General features: G+C 44.3%; 1 protein-coding gene across 1 annotated transcript in view; it reads left to right on the forward strand.

Annotated features, from left to right (window-relative positions):
• The window catches only part of LOC135907367 (juvenile hormone acid O-methyltransferase-like), a 14,439-nt gene extending 96 nt beyond the window's left edge, over nucleotides 1–14,343 (forward strand). The window contains exons 1-4 of the mRNA XM_065439053.1: nucleotides 1–260; nucleotides 6,805–7,430; nucleotides 8,883–9,042; nucleotides 14,180–14,343. The exon at nucleotides 1–260 is cut by the window's left edge and continues 96 nt beyond it. Coding sequence (XP_065295125.1) covers nucleotides 6,864–7,430; nucleotides 8,883–9,042; nucleotides 14,180–14,343 — 891 coding nt within the window. The 5' untranslated portion in view covers nucleotides 1–260; nucleotides 6,805–6,863. The remainder of the gene's footprint in view (nucleotides 261–6,804; nucleotides 7,431–8,882; nucleotides 9,043–14,179) is intronic.
• Nucleotides 14,344–21,671: the final 7,328 nt, after the last annotated feature.

Genomic DNA, 21,671 nt, shown 5'->3' on the forward strand with positions numbered 1-21,671 from the left:
TGTGATTTTTCATAGTAGTTGAACCTTCAAGATAATAGACATGCGCCGGACAAGTGCATCCCATGGCACAGTTGTCTCTGAAAGGTTCGTGTCGCTGAAGAATAGACATGGTTGGCCGGTGTTGTAAAACGTTTCCTCTCCGTCGCACCACTTGTAAGGTATTACAAGGCTGAAGGATCGTTCATTGAGGGGCGACTCTCACTATCACCTCGCTGCAAACATTGCATCGAAGAAGCTCGGCAGAAACAGAAATCAGTCGAGTAAGTAACCATCCAACTCAACGTTCGTTTTATAAGCAAGCAGTGCAGGCGAGTACTTTTTTTGTATCACTATGTAACTTCAGCATGATACAATGCCTTTAAGGTACCCACCTACAACCAACACGCAACTACTTCTGTTAAATGAAAAGTTTATTTACCTCTGTTAAATGAAAAGTGTATTTACGACTACTCGAAGGTAAATTATGTGCTCGGCCACCACCTATGCTCCTTTCTCAATTGTTTTTACATTTGCAGCGTTTAAAAAGCGATCACTTGTACAAGTGAAAGCAACACCCTTGTTGAACACTGTTGGTCCCTGAAAGGAGGAAACTAACGTGACACCCTAATCGTAAATGTGTTTGTTGCGCAGCCAGTGGTGATAGGAGTGGTACTCTAGCCTGAGTAGGAGGCCAGAGCACCTTAGCTCAGGCCGACCTCTCTGCCTTGTTTCAATTAAATTCTCTCTCTCTCAATTGTTGTTCCACGCTATTACGAAAAAATGGGCGCATGAATTTTCCCTCTGCATAGCATGGACTGCGAGCTCACTACACGTCACGAACTGAAGATGAGAAGTTACACGTGCACATTACTGACCGCGTCCTACATGGCCGCTCGGGAGACATTGTCCCGTGATACGGCAATGACCAGATGATGTGGGATTCATAGCAGAATAAGGTAACTACGACGAACACGGACATCACATATAGTGAAAACACCCGTCGTGGTTCCTCAGTGACTATGGTGTTGGGCTGCTGAGCACGGGATGGCGATATCGATTGCCGGCCGCGGCGGCCGCATTTCGATGGTGGTGAAATGCGAAAACACCCGTGATGCTTAGATTTGGGTGTACGTGAAAGAACCCCAGGTGGTCGAACTTTCTGGAGTCCTCTACTACGGCGGGCCTCATAATTGGAAAATGGTTTTGGCATGTGCCATAACTTAACTTTTTTTAACAAATGGTGAAAACGACAGAACTACGAGAAAAACCACCACTTGCCGCTGTGGGATAATGCTGTGAAGAAAAAAAAGAAGAAAAGAAAAAAAGAAATAAAAAAACGCTGTGGGATAATGCTGTGAAGTTAAAGCGGGAACATTGCTGGATGTACCTGTGGACAGATAATCGGCATATCAAGGTGAGAAAGTCGGCTGAATGCGGGATATTCCGCATGGCGAAGGATAGAGACGTTTGTGTATTTTGTCAGGTGACCTAGTTGGTATCTGGTGATGAGCTATTGAAAGTTAACCTCCATAACGCTTTATCTTGTGTTACTCGACAAAACGTCATCAGCGTTTGTTTCAAGGCCCAGGTTTATCGGCTATTCACTTTAACGCACGCAGCTTCAGAAAACATTGTGACGACATACGTGCTTACTTGGTATCCCTTGACCACCACTTTTCCTTCATATGTATGTCTGAGACGTGGCTATCATCTAACATTAAAAACTTCTGCTGCCTACCACACTACTCAACTGAGTACTGTCACCGAAAATCAAACAGTCAGGGTGGATCTGCTATCTTTTTATCATAACGACCTCTCCCTCCTAGCTAACAAAGCTGAATCTGTTTCGATCGAAATTGATGACACACACAACCTGATGCTAAAAAACCCATCATAACTTGCATATATCGCTCGCCATCATCTTCTCTCCCTTAGTTCCGCTCTGCACTATACGAAAGTCTAGACAAGATATCATGCGAAAGAAATTCAATGAGCCATTCTACTGTGTGAAAGTGAATGACCAGCGAAGCTGTCTAGCACGCAACATACAGGTGACAGAATTTTCAAACAAAAGTATGAACATATTTATTGACCTGATCCCTGGTCATCGAGACCATAAGTGCGTGCACATGCATTCTCGTGTCACCTCTGTTATCAAGTGCATCCGTCACGTAAGACAACGAGTGGCTCACGCCCCCTTAAGCAATGGTTCATACCGCCGTACGTAAAATTTGGAAGGACGCTTAAGCCCTATTTTTAAGATGGGATGCGATAGTATTCAGAGATCCGCTGACTGCTTCTCACGCTTTCCGGCAACTGCAGCTTATGTAATCGAAATGTTTACCGGAAAACCCTGGCGGTGAACGCTATGCACGAAGGCCACCCTTCTGGTAGAAACGCGGCCTCTTGCGTGGGCCACGATGCGGTGGAGCCGAAGGATACCTGGAGGGGTGGCAAGGAACCTGGTGCGCCGCTTTACGGCCTTTGAGATTTGTGTGCCGGCGGAGGCCATGGCCGCTTTATAAATGGTAGAAACGCTGGGAAAAGGGCTTGTGTGTGTGTGTTTTTTTTTTAGTTTCCACCGAATGTTTTCCCGCATATTCAAATTACAATCCGACGCTATCCTACCTGTAGGCTGTATGTAATTCGTGCTTTACGATTTTTCTGGCGTATTTTAGCTCGATAAATTCAATTAGTTCAGTAACTTTCTTGCGCTACATGGAGGGCCTGCGTGGCTAGGCATGCGTAGTTCGAAATCACTTCGCCCGAAACGACGTCCGACGATGGACGACGACGACGGATTTTGTGCAGTACGGGGACCTTAACGCTCTCGTGTGAAAAAATTTCCATGCGACCTCCCCGTTGCGACGACAGAAGAGAAATGAAATTCTACGCTGAAAAGATGAACGGCAACGAAGCCAGCTGTGGAAGAAGCCGACGATGCTTGAGCGATTGTTGCTGCTGATGATGATAATGGCGATAGTTTCGTCTTCCCAATGAATGGCTCATACCCACTTACGAGGAAGTTTTAGATAAAGCCCAACTCCAACGCGGTCTATTCAAATACATGTAAAACGCAAAAACGCTTTTCTAAGAAAACTTGACTGGTTTTAATGACATTTGTTGCGTTTGAAAGAGAAAGCTAAATTATAGTGACTGTTGGAAGCGGAATTTAGATTTAGGGCTTGAATTTCGTGAAAAGAATTTTCGAAAATTCGAAAGCTCGAAAACATGTACGCAGGAAGTTTATAAATTGATTGCTCTGCATCAAGAACAGATTTCGCGCTTCTGTAAACAGCATCCATTGGATCATTCAAAGCGGACGAATTTGATACGTCAATTTATATCTTATGTGGATGTGTTACGTTGTGCACAAGGGTTCGGCAAAAGCTGTATTTCCATACTACTCAAACTTTTTAGGTTCATGTGTAAAATATCAATTTTGTCCACTTTAGATTCACTATCAAATGCGATTCACAGAATTGTGATATCAATCTTCCTTGCCGAGTTAGAAAGTTGAAAACTTGATAGTATCGTTTTCTGAAAATTTGCGATTTCGCCAATTTTTAACGAAAAACTGACGACCTGGATCAAAAATTCGAAACCTACAGTCGCTAGATTTTAAGATTTTCTTTCAACTGCGATAAACCTCGGCGAATTTGGTGCAGTGGCAGCCGAAAAAGAAACGAATTCTTCTTTTACATGTATTTAGATAGGAGCAGCCGAGCTAAAGCTTCTTCCTAAGCAATGAGCGGCAACTGAGCCAGTTGAGGAAGGAGACGACGACAATCGAGCACGTTCGCGCGCTGCCACCTAGGGGCGCCAATGAGGTAGTTCGTGGGCTGTTCGAGGGCGATGGAAATTTCCTAGCCACATACAGCTTCGCTGTACAAAACGTTGTTATTATGGGAGATACAAACGTTAACCTTCCACATGTTATATTCCACATATTACCTGGTTGTGGCCAGGTACTGCACCAGGGTGGCCAATCCTGCTCTGGTGAGGGAGTGCGTTACCGGTTCTGGGCACCGCGATCAGGCCACTCCAGGCCTGTTTATGCAATTTTATCAACACGCGGATTCTTTTTTTTTTTGATCCGGTGGAAAATTGCCGGCACCGGGATTCGAACCACAGACCTCTTGCACGCGAGGCGGGTGTTCTACCTCTACGCCACCGCTGCCCGCCTGTGTGGTGTCCTACCACTCGACGTTACAGATCCCTATCCCCTCTTTTGTCGCTTGTCATATGCCTCACCGTGAGCTGAGCGACCCTAACAAAAGTCCTTGTTTAACAAAGTTCGATTCTTAGATTCCATCTCTTCTGTTGACTGGTTGATGATTAAATCATAATAAAACATAGGGCTAGCTTTTGAAGCCTTTCCATCTGTAATACAGCAATGTGTCCATGATGCAACCACTTTTGTTATGTTTAACATGAAGTATCCTGCGCCTCTCTGCCTCCTTGCTGCATTTCCCTTAACCTGATTTGCTTTGTTGCTGATTAGTGCAAGACGTAATTCTGCACAGCGTTATTCCATGTTTTCAGCTGACTTGTTTTCTCGCATTGCTACATGCTAACAATATTACCTCTTTGGTACGCTTACTTTAATCTGTTTTGTTTTGTTTTGGTTCAATTTATACAATAGGTAATTCTGTATACTATTATATCCTCTTACAGCACTCAGCTTTGGGACCTTTTTCTGCATATTTTGTTGCTGTGCTATTCTTTACTTGAATGAATGCAAAAAATTTTCCTTCTTCTTGAAGTTAGTAAACACACTAAGCCCACCCGACCTGAGGTCTGATAGCGTAGGATGACTACTTCAAGACGAAATTTTTGTGGCTCTCGATTTTTTTCACAAGGCTGATGTAAGTCCTGCGCTCCTTCTTGTAAGCGCATAATTGTAGACAACTCGAAGGATGAATACAATATAAGTAAATAAATGTATGTGTGCAAGACACCTCGTACTGCCACGTTTATTTTTCAACTTTAAAGAACGCTTATAAAACTTAAAATTTTCTTGAAACCTTCTCGCGACGTAACTTCTTCCCTGCGTTGGTTCTTGCCCTGATGGCGTGTGGTGACGCATTGCGATGACGTACTCGGCGATTTGTCTACCGACCCGACAATGCAAGAATCACCTTACAAAACATTGTGTAGTGTGCAAACCTTCAGTACATACCGCATGTATTTAGGTAAATCGATGCTCATAATGTAACAGGCATACCAACAAAGCCATTTTTAGTGATCCCTTCGCCAAGAGCGTGCTGACATAACGTGCAAATAAATCGCTATAACTTTGTATTGGAGAGTGACTCTGTTCTTTCTTTTTTTTGCTCTTTTCAACACTGTTTTCCTTAAACGCTTACATATGGGAGCTTTTCAAACACGAAGCCGCAAAGGCACCCATATGGACAATTCAATTTTTGAAGCAGTTCTTCCTGCGTGCCGACGTCCTTATCCTTATGAAAGGATGGCAGTTTCTCACATTGAAATTTTGGACCTAGGGCGCTATAACGTAAAACTATTACAAACTTTTCTACTCCAATTCTACTATCAGCCCTCCACGATTGGTCAAAAACTTTTTTCGACTACCCCCACTTCGCCTGTATGTCACGCGACGTCACGAAAACCGCGATACCTCTCCATCTATATGATCTGTACACACTGATTATTCATGATTTCACAGAAAAAGGAAAAACAATTATTTCTGATTCGACGCCTTTTCGCGATTAGTCCCCGGCTATCGGTCAAATGTTTTCGGGCTGCACCCACTTCACCTGCTTGTCACGCGACGTCACAAAACCGCGGAAGCTCACCGCGTCAAAGCGACGTGTACGCATTAAAGATGCATTAATATGCCGAACAAAACTGAATTTTCTTCCGAATAGTCGCAGGCTGCCCCGTTCCGAAAGGAATAAAAGATGGCTGCCGCCGATCGCTCATTCGCTGGCTACTCGCACCTGCCGGAGAGCATGGGTGTATTTGCGTATAATAAAACTTCTTGCGTGGCTGTGTAACGCTTTCGAGCACTTTCGGCACGTTTACCACCTCATTCTGCCAAATCTTCTTTGCTGAGGGTCCGTCTTAGCGTCATTCTTAAGCTTCCGTTGCATGCCGCCGTGATTTTCGACCAGCCACCGCAAGCTAAGTAAGGGAAAGCCGACCAATCGCAGGCGCCGGAACCACCCTCTTCATCCGGTTATCGATTTTGAGTGCACTGGCACTGCCCCATCGAATTCCTCTCCACTTGAACGTTCTCCTCGCCTCTTGTCAGCCAATTAGATACGACAAGCCGCTCAGTGTAGGCACTGTTATTCATTTTTCAAGCAAACAAAAGTTATCTCCTATGAACGAGGAAAGCGTTTTATTGGTGTGTTCAAGACAACCCTGCGGGCGACCGCCCGGTGCTTGCGTCGGTGGTTAGGCAAAGTTGACGTCAGGAGACAGGAATAGAAACATATTGGAATAGTTTTACGTTATAGGGCCCCTAGTGTATCAGTGTTTGTTTACCTACTTACTTGTTTATTTGTTTGTTTATTTACCTGTTTATTTATTCATTGATTTCTTTATACACTCTTCAGCCCTGCGTGAACCTGGAGCAGGTGTGGCGCACGTGTACAGAAAGAATAATGAATGACATCTATATATGCATGAAATCAACACATAGTCGGAATAACACAGCTACGAAGAGCTTGAAAATAGACCATTAACTGTGGTTAATAATGTAAAAAATTGGTTCAGTGGCAATGAACACGTGCCAGGTGATAATGAATTTCGATAATCGACCTTGACCTCTACGTCTTTATGTCCTCGCATGTGCAGATAAGTGAAGACACAGGCGTCAGTACACCACCAAGGGACTCAATAAATCATTATTCGGGATGGCTCCACCGAATTCGGGTTCAGAAGGACAGAGCGAAATGCGCCGACCCTCGCGAAACTCGGTGCGCCTGTGCGCAACAGAGTACGCGAAGCACAACAAACTCGACCGGAAGTTCGGCGAGTTCGTGCTCGACTTTTGTCAGCTGGCCTTCGGCGCCGAGCCTGACGCCTCCCAGCAGTTCCTCGACGTCGGATGCGCGACGGGCGACTTCACGCGGGAGTTCTTGCTGCCCCGGTGCCTGCCTTGCCGGAGGATCGTCGGCGTGGACTGTTCTCGGGAAATGGTCGAGTACGCGAGAGTCAACTCGGCCCACGAGAAGCTCGACTTCCGAGTGCTCGACATCGCTGGCGACGTCTCTGGATTCTTGGAAGAGTTCGGCCACTTCGACAGGGTCTACTCCTTCCTTTGCCTCCACTGGGTCGATGACATCGTGGCAGCGTTCAAAAACATAAGCCGACTGATGTCGCCGACCGGCGAGTGCCTTCTTGCGTTCTGCGCAGTCCTAGAGCTTGCCGATGCTTGGAAGGCGCTGGCAGCGATGGACCGCTGGGCGAAGTACTCCGAGGTATGGCCGGGAAATCTTCAACAGAGTGGCGAGGCTTTGTTTTTAGTGCGCTCTTGATTGATAAATGAATCGATTTGTTGAAATATTGATTCGTACCTAACGTCTTCAACCGAAACAATTGTCGTGAAACACTGTGCAAGAACCTAGGAGAGGGGTGCGGACGGTAATAATTTTTTGCCATCTACGCCTTTTTATCTTACGCATACACACGTTTCTTTTCTGTGTGCGTGCGTGTTTTCACTTTCTTTTCTTTAACTTTGACTGCAGCGTGTTATGCCCAGCGCAGCCTGAATTGAACGCCCTACATCATTCTCTGCTACAAGATGCTTTGACCGCTGGCCAGTCCCGGAGACATTTGAAACATTCTGACACGCCTTTACGCTGGATAATTTTTTCAACAACAGGGACGATTGACATATTCTTTGACAAGATTGTCAAGATTGTCTAGAGAACGAAGTTGTGGCCTTTAAATTCAGTAGTCTTTTTAGACCAAAGCAAGTGTACAGCGGATACTTATAACTAGAAATGTGTTTATAACTTTTCTGGTATGTCACCCCCGGAACATTTCCGCACCGTCTATCGAAAAATTCAACAACATTAATGTATTCTTCGTTATATGGAATGCTAAGATTTGCTATGAAAAAGAAACATGACAGGTGAAAATAAGCCAATCACAACGACCTTTACACACTATCGTGTCTTCCCAAAGCATTACACAAAAATGTGTATGGCCTTAAGATAATTTTATTGAGTGTATACCATCTTAAGGTGCAGTGCCAAAATTCGGAATCGGGACATTGTTATACATTGTGGCCTCTGTCTTCTTGTGAGGTTGAAGGACCTAAAACTGCACGGCGGATTATTAGAGGGGCCATCACCGAGAGCCACAGATTAATTCTGATTACATGGAGTTCCTTAATGTGCATGCATCCAAATCACTATGCACAAGCACCTTTGAATTCCATCTCCACCAGAATGCAACCGCCACCAGAGGGAATCGAAGCCATGACCTCGACCGCAGCTGCGCAATGCCGTAGAAACTGAGCCACCGATGCGGGTACCACCGGATTAACGTCAGTCTACGAATACTGACTAGATCACTATACCTTGGTATCATTCTTTACAACATTTCTGCCCATTTTCCTATCGGTATTTGCAAGAAGATTACGCTTGCGCTACTACGCGCTGCTTCGAGCATTCGAGATTGCAGCGTAGCTGAAACACACGCTGAAGAAGCCGAACAATGAACAAGCTTCTTACCGCGAAGCCAAACGCAAAGTCTTCTTCGGCGGGAAAGAGAAAGGGGTCAGTTGTACTTGCGTAGATGGAAATGAAATGAAGTCGCACGCACTATATTTTGCAATGAATAAACTGAACAAAAAGATTTCGCTTAACCCAGATTCCATGAAGTGCGTGGAATCTGCTGCTTCTAATTGTGTTTTGTCTTGGCAGATGTTGCTGAAGTTTGTCCCTAAAACACAAGAAAAGGAGGACGTCCGCGAGCATCTCAAGTTTGTATCGAGACTTCTGCAAGAGGCCGGCCTTTTCCCCACTATCAAGGAGGTTTTGAAGTCCCCCATATTTCGTGGGCGGAGTGAGGATGACATCCATGGTAATTAAGCGCGTCGCATAGCGTTGCCGCGTTGCACGATATGGTTATGTAGTACTGACAAGCAGTATCAACAGTTTTGAGCAGAAACAGCACAAGGAATAGGGAAGAAAAAAGGGGACACACAACGGCGCTGTCGTAAGTCTGATTCTTTCGTCCTGTTCCTTCGCGCTGTTTCTCCCCAAGACCCAAGCCCAAGTCCTGAACCGAACAGCCCAAATGCGTGCGTTTTTGCGGTATAAACACTACTTTCATTTCATGTCATTTTCATGGCGCTGTGACGATCATATTTTTCTATTTAATCAAACAAATGTCACCGCGAACAGTCGCTAATGGCCACCTTCCACGCGAAGGTTTCCGATCTGGCACAAGAAATCAACATTTCTTCATGACAACAACAACACAAAATATGATTAATGGTAAAAACGCGCTACAGCTTGGTTGTGGAACGAGTACATCCCTTTCTCATTGTTGATGCCCAAGCCAACTGGGCCTTGTTCACATCTACATAGCTGGAGCTCAGCGTGACTAATGGTGAACCCGTACTTGAACGAAAAAAACAGTCAAAAACACAAAGGACACGAGGAGGTCGGTCACGATAGAAGCGACAAGAGGTCAGTCATTCAGTAAGTCAAGAGGTCAGTCAAGAGGTGAGTCACGACAAGAGGTCGGTCACGATAGAAGTGTTTCTTGTCTTTTCATGCCATGTGATTAGCGATGATGCAGTTGCGCATGCTCTGCTGGCCTTGCCGGGACTACACCGATTCTAATAAACCTCAGTTGATAGTCCAGTCGTTGTGGTGTAAACCTCTCCTCTTGTCCTTTGTGTTTTTGACTGGTTTTTCGTTCAAGTATGTACCAACTGGCCCAGATTTCAACCCTTCTGTGAACCCGTAATTCCGCTACTGTCGCTAAACAAATGAAGTAAACAAATAAAAAACGATTTTTTAAAATGTAATGAATCACCCCGAAGCGAACAGACACCAGCGCAATGCCAAACACCACAGTCGGTGCGCTACCAGTGGCTTGTGTTTTATCGGAGTTTCCAATGATATGGTGAAGTACCTTTGCCCTAATCAAAAGGCCGTATTTAGTGTCACTTTCAATGTGTGCTCATCGCTGCAGCAATAACACCTTGGCGGAGCACCCCTCCACGGAAACAGGAAGTGTCATTTAGAATTATTGGCATTGTAAACGGGGTGAATCAACAGTAACACTATATATGTTATTATTTGAAACAGAATTTGAAAAGTAGCTTGCGTTATGGTAAAGAAGAGTACTTACCATGAGTTTAAGGTAAATATTAAGGAGATGCGTACATTAAAATCACATTAACATGATGACTCATCATTAGCGAAAACAAGGCAGCGTTGCATCCAACATACGAACAAAGATGGCGATTTCTTTGGTGGATCATCTATCATAGGGCTGACAATAAAATTCGAAATTTGAATAACCAGGTTCTAAAGTACTAGCTTCACTGCATTATGTACTGTTTTTCATGAAATGCTATGGCCCCTACACAGTTCAACGTACCGAAGTAAGCTCAACAAACGCACTCGCCGGCGAATCAGTTCAACATCGAGTGTTAACAAACTATTGCATGTGACAGCCCACGAAGAAACACTAACAGCGAAGTCCGCCCGCTCAAATCGACAGTAATAATGACCGTCTGACGAGGGTATATATTTGTTTCACACAGTAAAAGTTTCGTGCTGGGTTTATAGAAGCTAGACACGGATATCTTCCAAAGTGCTTCAACGCTTTCAATACATGTAGTTGAGAGTACACAAAACGTAATCACTGCCGAGCAAATTGATTCCAAGCACTCTACCACGTGATATAAGACCCATAACCCATGCATTTGAACGCATTACATTCACGGTTTATAGTTTACTACCAAAACGTTAGAGATTGCATGGCGTTACAATAATAGTTGAATTCGGGTGGTTTCCATTTTAAGGCGAATTGCCTTTTTCGCCTATTTCTCCCGTTTTGAGTCTATCTATCTATCTATCTATCTATCTATCTATCTATCTATCTATCTATCTATCTATCTATCTATCTATCTATCTGTCTGTCTGTCTGTCTGTCTGTCTGTCTGTCTGTCTGTCTGTCTGTCTGTCTGTCTGTCTGTCTGTCTGTCTGTCTGTCTGTCTGTCTGTCTGTCTGTCTGCCTGTCTGTCTGTCTGTCTGTCTGTCTGTCTGTCTGTCTGTATGTATGTATGTATGTATGTATGTATGTATGTATGTCTGTCTGTCTGTCTGTCTGTCTGTCTGTCTGTCTGTCTGTCTGTCTGTCTGTCTATCTATCTATCTATCTATCTATCTATCTATCTATCTATCTATCTATCTATCTATCTATCTATCTATCTATCTATCTATCTATCTATCTATCTATCTATCTATCTATGCATATATCTATCCATCTATCCATCTTTCCTTCCGCCTCTTTATCGCTCAAGTTCATCGTCACGCCTTCTACCCCACACCCTGTTACGGGAGTTCTCCACTTGCTTGCGCCACTACCTATGTGTTCCTGACCGTGAAGCCCTTTGGGTCGTTCGATCATCGTCATTCCAACTCCGTTATCATAATTTCGCCTTGCTGTCGTAGCCATGCGTTCTCCTCCGACCCAGCGGTGCAACTTGACTAATTCCTTGGGCCACTAGGTATGTGTTCGTGGTCCTGATGCTGTCGTGATCGTCGCATCATCGTCATTCCAGCTCTGTCATCCGACCCTTGTCGTGTAGTCATCGTCATCAAGACAATTGTCGTCACACAGACGTCGTCGTGTCATCGTCCTCACGCTGTCGTTTTAACATTGTCATCAGTCACATCAGTAGGGTGATCCCATTGTCGTCATAACGCCGCCCTCATACACCACCTTCATCTTTCTTCGTAATTCTATGGTAATCATTCCAAACACCACTTACAGCGAGTACATACACAGAGGGACCGGAAGAACGACGAAGACAAGCGCTGACTTCCAAGTGATTTATATTTTGAGTAACAAGCATATATAGCAAGTCACGAAGACAAAAGCGCTGCTTCCAAAGCACGAAGCCAGCAGTAGTACGCATTCAAAATTTGAAGAAACCATGACCGCCTCCTTAAGATGAACGAGCGTGCATGCGCGACCTCAGGAAAGCAAGTTATTTATCTGATAATCCAATTGACGGCTTACTAACGGAGTCACCTTCAGCGATCGCTGCTGCATCAGTGATAAGTCTTGTGTTTTCATTTGGATGCCTAGCTAAGATAGGCTGTATTATAAGAGCGGCTAAAAGCGGCTGTATTCTTCCCTTTGAAAAGACCAGTATCTTAGCTAGGCATCCTCACGTAAACACTAGAGTGGTTTCATGAGCTATGGTTATTCGTTACGGATCCACTGATTGTAGTAGATTGTATTCCAGCGCCTGCGAGGAGAAGGAGGTGGACCGAAAAGGAGAAAGCAGGGATGTTAAGAGGAACGCTTTACGTCGGGCCCAACTGCGATGCCGCCTATTCAAATCCATGTAAAACACAGAGACGCTTTTCTGAGATATCCAGTTGGCCGATTTAAATGAAATTTCTTCCATTTCTGAGAAAACCTAAACTTGTTGTAACCAGTTGAAGACTGTTCCAGGGGAAAGTTGGAATTAAGGACTAAAGTTTTTCAAAATATTTTTCAACAACTGGTAAGTTTGCAAAAAAATAGAAATAAGAAGTTTACAAATTCGTAGCTTTGCACTAGTAATAGGTATCCGAGTTCCGAAAAACTGCGTCCGTTAGAGCATCCAAAGTGGACAAATTTTGTTGACCAGTTTATATCGCCACATTAGTTTACTAAATTACTTACATTGGCTTTACAAAAGTCCTACTTGCATGTTAGTGGCATATTTCAGAACCATGTAAAACACATCAATTTCGTGCGCTTTAGATGTACCAATAATGCAATTTACAGAACTGAGATGTCGTTTCTTTTTCACAGCTCAATTATACAGTTGTAAACTTCATCTTTTCGTTCCCTGAAAATTTGCGATTTTCAAGAACATTTGTTAAAGCACTGACGGCCTAAATAGAAAATTCTCTACCAACGGTCAGTAGATTTGAACCTTTTTTCTTCGAACGAAACAAACTACATCAAACTGGGTGCAGCAATTGCCGAGAAAAACGATTTCTCTTTTGACACGTATTTACATAGGAGCCCGCGAGGTAAAGCTTGCTCTTAACCAGAAATGCGCCTGGTTGGCAAACCTACACTGAGGGCCGGGGTAAGTGGGCATAGAAAAATAGTGTATTACCAGCAGCGAAGTGATAGGAAGGAAGCAAAGTAACAATAACGGCCAAGCTGCTGCGGTTTCTATGGGGAAAACTGCAGTATAGGTTTAACTTATGAAACCCCTGTCTGACACATCTCGGGGCAGTAGGTTGGATCGGTGGCGTTTTGGCGGTTATGATAACGTGATCTTGATATGTTCACCAGTTTAATAACTGAAGCCTGACGAGCAACAGATGTTCATCATGAATGATATGCAAGTTTTGAATGTTGCACTTACCGATTGCAATTTCTTTTTTTATCATTACTTTCCAAAGCACTAAAAAGATGAAAACACAGATATGTTGAAGTGCCGAAGAATCGGTGGGTGAACTCAAACATAAAACTCATTAAGTTATTACGTTTTGTCAGTTCTGGAGCCCGGACAAAATATTTTTTCAAAATGCATAATAAAAGTTTGACGCTTCTTGATGTAAACTATGCTGAAGCAATGCATCAAAAGATAGTTCAACTTATGAAAATACAGACAGGTAATAACCGTGTTGCGTAATGCTCTCGCGTTGAATGTGCACAACAGCTTTGAAAATAAATTCATTATGTTCCTCTAAATATATTTTCAGCCCCCCAAAGATTCGTAAGGGTGGCGCCCTTCTAAATTCGATAAACATTCCGCTATATGACCAACGCACGTTCTCGTCGTGAAGTCGAATAGCCCTGAGATCTATAGCTTTACAAGCTGTCACCTCATCGCTCACGTTTCGGCTACTAGTGCAGCAATAACATTAATTGACTGTAAAACTTGCCCAATTTGTTGAGTTCCCGGATTCCCGAGTTACTGAGAAATGGTCAGTGTACTTACTCTGAACACTTTTCTTACAGCACTGTATATGAACACTCTTCCCATCGCCAAGTTGATCACCGAGGAAGAGAAATCTGAACTGAACGTCACCGTCAGGGAGCTGATTCGTAGAGTGCATGCTCCAGAATCTCAGAAGAATCGCTACAAGGTGTTCATAATCAAGGCATCTAAGATTCCTTGCTGAGGGCATAGCGAATATGATACTTTACATAAATCCGATACCCTCGCCATCCACATGTATGCGACGCAGTTATAGATCAGGAGAAATAAAAGGAACACGGTGAAGAGTGCTCAGCTGAAGAGGCACATTGCTTAAATCCTCCAACTAAAAAAATTGGGTAGTGAAAATCTCCATTAGCATATAAAAATGTTGCTTACCAAGTCTTAGTTCTTTTAGGGACCTCCACCAGAATTTTTCCCGTAGAAGCCATAGCTGCATAATGAACCTGACAGACTTACAGGCGGAACTCCGTTATTGCTATAGCACATGGGAGCCTACATGCAAGCGATTTTGACTCCATTTAGACAGTGATATAACTTTCCAAATTGAGTACGCTAACTCCGTTTGCGTGCACTGCTGGTCAAACATGCGAAATAAAGGTAACGTAGTCGAATGTCAGAACATTTACCACGCAATTTTGTCAGCACGACACCTATTATGCTCACATATGAAGAATACGAGCATCTAGGCCATCGCAAGGGCTTCGGTTGATTGCATACTGGCCGCAGTGGCCTTGCGCAAATATACATACAATGTTAATTTGCGGTTTCCCTTCGCATGAGCTACCAGATTTAACCGCTGCGGATAATCTTTCCTGCAACAAATTACCGTGGTCTGCAGGAGACTACTTAAAGCTATACTACCCTGGCCGCTGCCCGGCACTATTTTTCTCCAGCCGTTGCTTATATATTTCTTTAATTCATTTCTGCCTTCGTTGGACATATGAGGCCTTGCATATAAAGCTTTCTTAATACTTTTACTTCAACTGAAAAAGTGTGCCCTCAGAATGACACTGTATTACTGTTTTGATCAACCTAGTAGCATTCTGTTTATCTACCTTCGTATCCTTCCTTTGACAGCTTAAAAAATATTAACATCGTTACTTCTTTAATTTGTCAAACTTTCAACAGAAATTTCTGTCATCGAACACCATATTTCACTTCCCACAGGCAACCACGAGGCAAGCAAGTAACTTTAATCTTCCATATGGCAGCAATGTATACGGAACGATTTTTATACTTATTTACAGCTGTAACGTGTTACACTGTGCCTCTGCAATTAAATGTAATGAGAAACTATCAACTTGCATGTAAACGCTTCTTCTTGTTATTTAAAATGTAATAACTGTTCCTTAGTAAATTAAGACTTATTCCGGTAAACAATGTTCTTTTCGTTTAAGCAAACATATGCCTTGTTAACCAATATGTATTACTATTTTGTGCATTGTACCAGGTGCTATCCACATAGGCCATTGGTCCAGCTATCGATCCAGCTATTTCAACTAATTTCTTTAATTATTTGAATAAAGATCCCTTTTTATTGATTGATTGACTGATCGATTCATCGAATGAATACTAGGGGGAACTGCGACGCTATTGTCAACGGGATGTACAAGCAAGACGCAGGTGGTCAGCATATTTATTTCTCTAAACTTTGTTTTTATGGCTCGGAACCACTTCATGACATTGCACACCGATTTCCGAAAAAATATTGCCTTATAAATGCAAAAAATCTCATCCGTAAGGCAATTGCACACAGTCCATCCTGTTCTGCGTTACTAAAAAAAGTGATCTTTTCGAAATTTATTTCCATGAAGAAAAAGAAAGCATAGGAAATAAACCGCAACTAGGTCTGAATCGACAAGCATGGAGGTCAGACGAATCATTGCAATGACCATCATTCACAATGTAGCTGAACGGCCACTTACATGCTGCCGAAGGAGTTTGGCGTGACCTATTTAAGAAAAAAATGCTCACTTTCCTGGCAGTACCCAAATCCACTTTGTGACCCATTTCCCTAAATGCTAATATTCTTTTTCAATAATATATCGTAAATCCTTATTCTATAGCACGTGTTCTCTTTCTGAATGTCGATGCTATATGTATCCGCCTCGTTCCCTGTAACAGTTACCATATGCACTCTAAGAAATTTCAGTCAATGTTCTTCCTTTAAGGTAAATATTATATATTGCTATTTTATGCGATTTTATGCTGTTTTATCTTACTCACAGGTATGTTAGACTGTGAGTGCATTTTTTGTGCGCAGCCAAATGTCGTGGACGCTAGAGTGTGCAGAGACAGAGATTCTGACCACTTTCTATGCTTGAAGCGAAGTTTCTTTGGTGCGTTCATGTTTGCGTGAATTTATGTATTTGACGGTGATGGCGATCTTCGAAATGTTGTGGTGACGTGGGTGATTCTACCTAAATACGCGAAATACATAGTTCTAGATGTTACAAAAGGCCAGGTGTGTGTTTGCACACGCTCGCATGCACACACACACACACACACACACACACACACACACACACACACACACACACACACACACACACACACACACACACACACACACACACACACACACACACACATATATATGTGTGTGTGCGTGTGTGTGTGTGTGTGTGTGCGTGCGTGCGTGCGTGCGTGCGTGCGTGCGTGCATGCGTGCGTGTGAAAACACACACTCGTGTTTTCTTGGCGGTAACTTCTCCAAAAAGTATAAGTTAGACTTAAATGAAAATGAAAGTGCACGAAAACCCAACTGGCTGTAGGTAGGTCACGAACCTCAAGACACATGCACAGTTCCACAGTTTGTCACTCCTAATGCTAACGCAAGTAAAAGAAGGTCTCCCGTTCAGCTGCCGTTACCTCTCGTTCGCTTAATGACTGCTGTGTGTAGCGGTGGCGCCATCGATCCGCGTTTCGTATTAGAAAGTGCATTAATGATGAAAATTCGCGGTTTGGATATCGCAAGTTTTGTAGCGCTGAATGGTTCTACAGCGTTTGCCCTGCAGAGGCGTGCCGAGTCTGTTCAGAAATATTGTGCAGAATAGAATGCCTGCGAGTTTAGCAAAGAAAATCTTGTATGACGTTTCGTTCGAAACGTAGCGTTCCTTATGACTTAATCATGCAGGTGTTGCGTTTTAAACGGAACAATTATCCTGGTATTTGGTGTCAACGTAATAAAAAAGCTGTTTTAAAAGGAAACAAGCTTTCGAGATTCTTATTGTTCTGGTGACATAGAGCCACAAATCATTCGTACTAATCAAACGTATCAAACTCACGTGGGCCCACTCGCTTTTCTTCAGCGCAATGAAGCTGACGCCAGGCAAGAACGAGCAGTTGCTATTCGCGTGGTTGCAATCCCAGTGAACGAAACATATTTATGGCGGCAGGCGCGCAATAAAACGTACACCCAGACAAGGGCATGTTCGTTTCGTGTCAGTTAACTCTGCTGAGGTTAGCAAGCTGTAATAATGAGGCTATGGAGGCAGCTTTAGAAGATATTCCTATATCGGCATAACTATAATACTAAGCTGCAGTTTTTTGTTTCATACACGGAATGTCAAATTTTCGATCGTAATATCCTGGCCAGCGTATGTTTTTTTTAGCAGTCACTATTTTTGTTTCAAAAAGCATATGGCCAAGTGGGGAGGCAGCCTTTTTGTCATGGTATAACAACATATATTTTTTTTTTCAGTCTTTCCTTCACGGAGCCGTCCTTGCAGCCCTCGTGATATCTTTGTTTGTGTTGTGTGACATTATTTATAATATTTTAGAATTCAAAATGTTAGGTATACACCGGATAAGCGCATTCCATGGCACAGCTGTCTCTGAAAGGTGCGCGTCACTGAAGAATAAACAGTGTTGGCCGGTGTTGTTAAACGTTCCCTCTCCGTCGCACTACTTATAAGGTACTACAAGGCTGATGGATCGCTCATTGTTGGCCGCGTTTCTTTTGCGCCCGTACTATCATCTTGCTGCAAACATTGCGTCGAAGAAGCTCGGTCGAAATCAGTAGAGTAAGTAAGTGCAGCCAACTTGACGTTCGCTTTTCTGAGCAGGCACTGCCGTTGAGTACTTTTTTAAGTAAGTACCAAGACGTACTCACTTCTGTGGAATCAAAAGTGTTTTGACGAGTACTCGCAGGTAAATTACGTGCTGGGCCGCCACCTTTTTCCCAAATTTTTACATTTGCAGCGTTTAAGAAGCGATGACTCGTACCAGCAAAAGCAACACCCTTGTCTAACACTGTTGGTGCCTGAAAGGAGGAAACTGACCTAAGACCCCAATCGGAAATGCGTTTGTTGCACAGCCAGTGGTGATAGGAATGTCAATTGTTGTTCCACGCTTTTACGATATAATGGGTGCATGAATTTTCATCCTACACAGCATGCACTGCAAGCTCACTAGACGTCGGGAACTAAAGGCGAAACCTTACACGTGCATATAATTAACCGCGTTTCACCTGGCCACTCGCGAGACATTGTCCCGTGATACGACAATGACTAGGCGACGTAAGCGTCACCGCAGAATGAGGGAACGACGGCGAAGATGGGCATCAGAAATGGTGAAAACGAGGTAACTACGAGAAAAACTACAAGGTAGCGGCTCGATCAGAGTCAAGTGCTTTTCGTAACAGTGGGGCACGGACAGCCCGAAATAACAACTCCACACAATTAGCGGGAAGTTCCTGGGAAGTTTCTCTGTTGTGATCCATTGCTGTATAGTTGAGGTAACCGGGGGGACATTTCTCGGGAGGTTCTTTCTATGTAGTCCGTCGCTGTTCAGCGGCCTCAACTCGGGGTTTGGCCGGGGTTACCAACTATGGGTGGGGCTACATGGACTGGAGCCTTGTTCATCCTCAACAGAGAGTGCGTGGACAGAATAAGCGAAGTTCACTCAGAAAGGTAGCTTAGCTCGACAAAGGACGACGAAACGGAGCGTTTCAGTGTACTTGCGACGCTGAATTTGAGGCCACTCATAACAGCCCGTCCCCAACCATAGGATTTGCAGAGGTTGCAGCACCTAAGCACTTCCAAAAGACTGGTGGACTTCGCGCCTCTACTTCGTTTCACCGTTTTGTCCAAGGCGTGCCTGGTGACGCCTTCCGGAGACATATCGCGCCAAGCCAAATGCACAACCAACCATTGGAATTACCAGGTCTACACGTTCTTGAACTAATGCCTTGTAACAATCATTCGTACAGCCTTCGTTCGAGATTCCTAAGGTTAACAAGTGAAAAAGAAAACAGACTTCAGTGCATTCTTGAACCAGCCTAGCGGCGAACGTTTTATTCGCTTTCCAGATATAGCCAAAGCCAGAAATAAATTAAGAATGCAGAGAATCTTGGGGCCCGATAACGTAAAACTATTTCAATCTGTTTTTATTCCAATCTCCTGACGCCAAATTTACGCGATCACTGACGCAAGCATCGGGTGGTAAGCTTGAGTGTTGCTTGAAAAGCCAAATCAAACGGGCTTCTCGTACATGGGATGTCACTTGTGTTGCTTTCAAAGCAAATGGCATTGCCTACATAGAGCAGTTTTTCTTATCTAATTAGCTGAAAAGAGGCGAGAGAGTTTCGATGGGGCCGAGTCAGCACAGTGAAAGTAGATAACTGGATGAAGAGGGTAGTGCTGCTAACTCATAGTCGTAAATCTGGGAGCTCAAAGAATTAATACTCTTCTGCATGCTGCTTGCTGGTCCCTAAAAATAAAGCGTATCACATCTTGTGCAACTAACAGCATCTTTCAAGTTTCACTTCAATCTCTGAAGGATAGATTTGATATTTCCTAATGATGCCTTTATGGGGCTCGTTGAAACCATACAGTGGATTAGTGTAAAGACACAGCGCTATTTCCTTTTTCTGAATGCAGCACCACGTAAGTGTGAAGTTGTGAAGTAGTGCCTGTAGTGAAGCGTGAAATAAAGCCCGTGCCACAGCCGTCAGGTTTTAACGCGATAGCGTTAAGGAGCTCGTGTCGCAGAAAAGCCGGTGTCGTCGGCGTCGGCGTTTGCGGCGTTGACCATGAGCGATAAATCACGGCAGGCGCTTCATAAATAAAAATCAACTTCCAAGATAGGCCCGGTGGGAATCGAACCAGGGTCTCCGGAGTGTGAGACGGAGACGCTACCACTCAGCCACGAGTTCGATGCTTCCAAGCGGTGCAAACGCGCCTCTAGTGAATGCGGTGTTGCCTTCGAAACGAGCCGTGGAAAGTTATACTGCGGTGTATATCGGTAATTATGAACATGTAACGTACAGAAGTCACAATTACACGAGTTGCGAAGTGCGTTTCCGCTGCATTTCTTCTGCGCTTTCCGCACACGCAGAGCCATCTTGCGGCAAACACAGAAGACCCCCTCCTCTCAATGTACGGCGCTGCCCCGACAGGAGGCGCGCCGCGCGCGCATTGGGACCGCTGCCAGGCGCGTCGCGGGACTCCCTCTCCCCTGACGACGCTTCGCCGTGCTCCCGGTTGCAGAATCAAGCGCCGTTCCTTTCTTTAGATTACTATCTATCTCTCTGCCCGTGCCGATCACGACGTTTGGCTGGCGTAGATCGTTTCCCCTCCTAGACACCGAGTTCTTTGGTTCGTTCCGTTCGCTCAGGCGCACGTTTCGTTGCCGCGCCGAACGCTGCGTTGCTCGACGCTCACCGCGTGATAGGTGGGCGCTAAGTCCGATGCGGGGCGCCTCGTAAGTGATCGCTGTGCCGTAGCGCATTGTCTTATACCCCTTGGCGGGTCGACGGGAACGCTGTCGCGTCCCACTCTTGAAGGCGTAGCTTAAGCGTCCTCCAATTTTTTGTTTCGAGAACAACGAACAACCTTCTTTTTATTTTACTTTATGTTGCCTAGCTGTTTGAGCGCCAGATAAAATGCTTCAGATAAAACTGTATTCCGAACTCACGGCTGTTTAATCCAGTGAAAGCTCGAGCACACAGGTGCGGCGCCCGCAAGCTGCGATGAGCACATCATTTCACATGTGGTCAAAAGCCGTGTGCAAACGCGAATGAGCAAAGAAGAGTGAACTGCTGGGCTGGTTGGTTATCGGACATAATAAACGAACTTCGTACCAAAACCACACACACACAAGAAAGGAGACAACACGGGCGCTTACTTCAACTGTTTAATTAGCGCGAAAGCATCCTATGTGTATATATATATATAGCCCTTCCAGACCCGGAGTGCATGCGCACGCGTGCAAGGCATCAAGTAGATTCGGGTAAAAAAACACGTTATCTGAGTACGCCAGACAGAAATTTCTGCTCGGCCTCGTACGGAAAAACAAATGTGTCACTGAAACAGTTCTGACCAGCTTTTCTAATGTAACAAGCTTCCAAGGTTTCACGTGCCGTTTTTGCCTGCTTCTACCCAAAATCCTCACATCTAGGAACCTTGGAATACAATTTCTGCAAGCCCTGCAGTGTTTTACTAGCCGTTCAGCATCGTTATTTTCTATAGCCTTTGCATGTTCCCTAAGTCGGTCATTCACGCCTTCA

The sequence above is a fragment of the Dermacentor albipictus genome, chromosome 10 (assembly GCF_038994185.2).
Source record: "Dermacentor albipictus isolate Rhodes 1998 colony chromosome 10, USDA_Dalb.pri_finalv2, whole genome shotgun sequence".
Lineage (NCBI taxonomy): Eukaryota > Metazoa > Arthropoda > Arachnida > Ixodida > Ixodidae > Dermacentor > Dermacentor albipictus.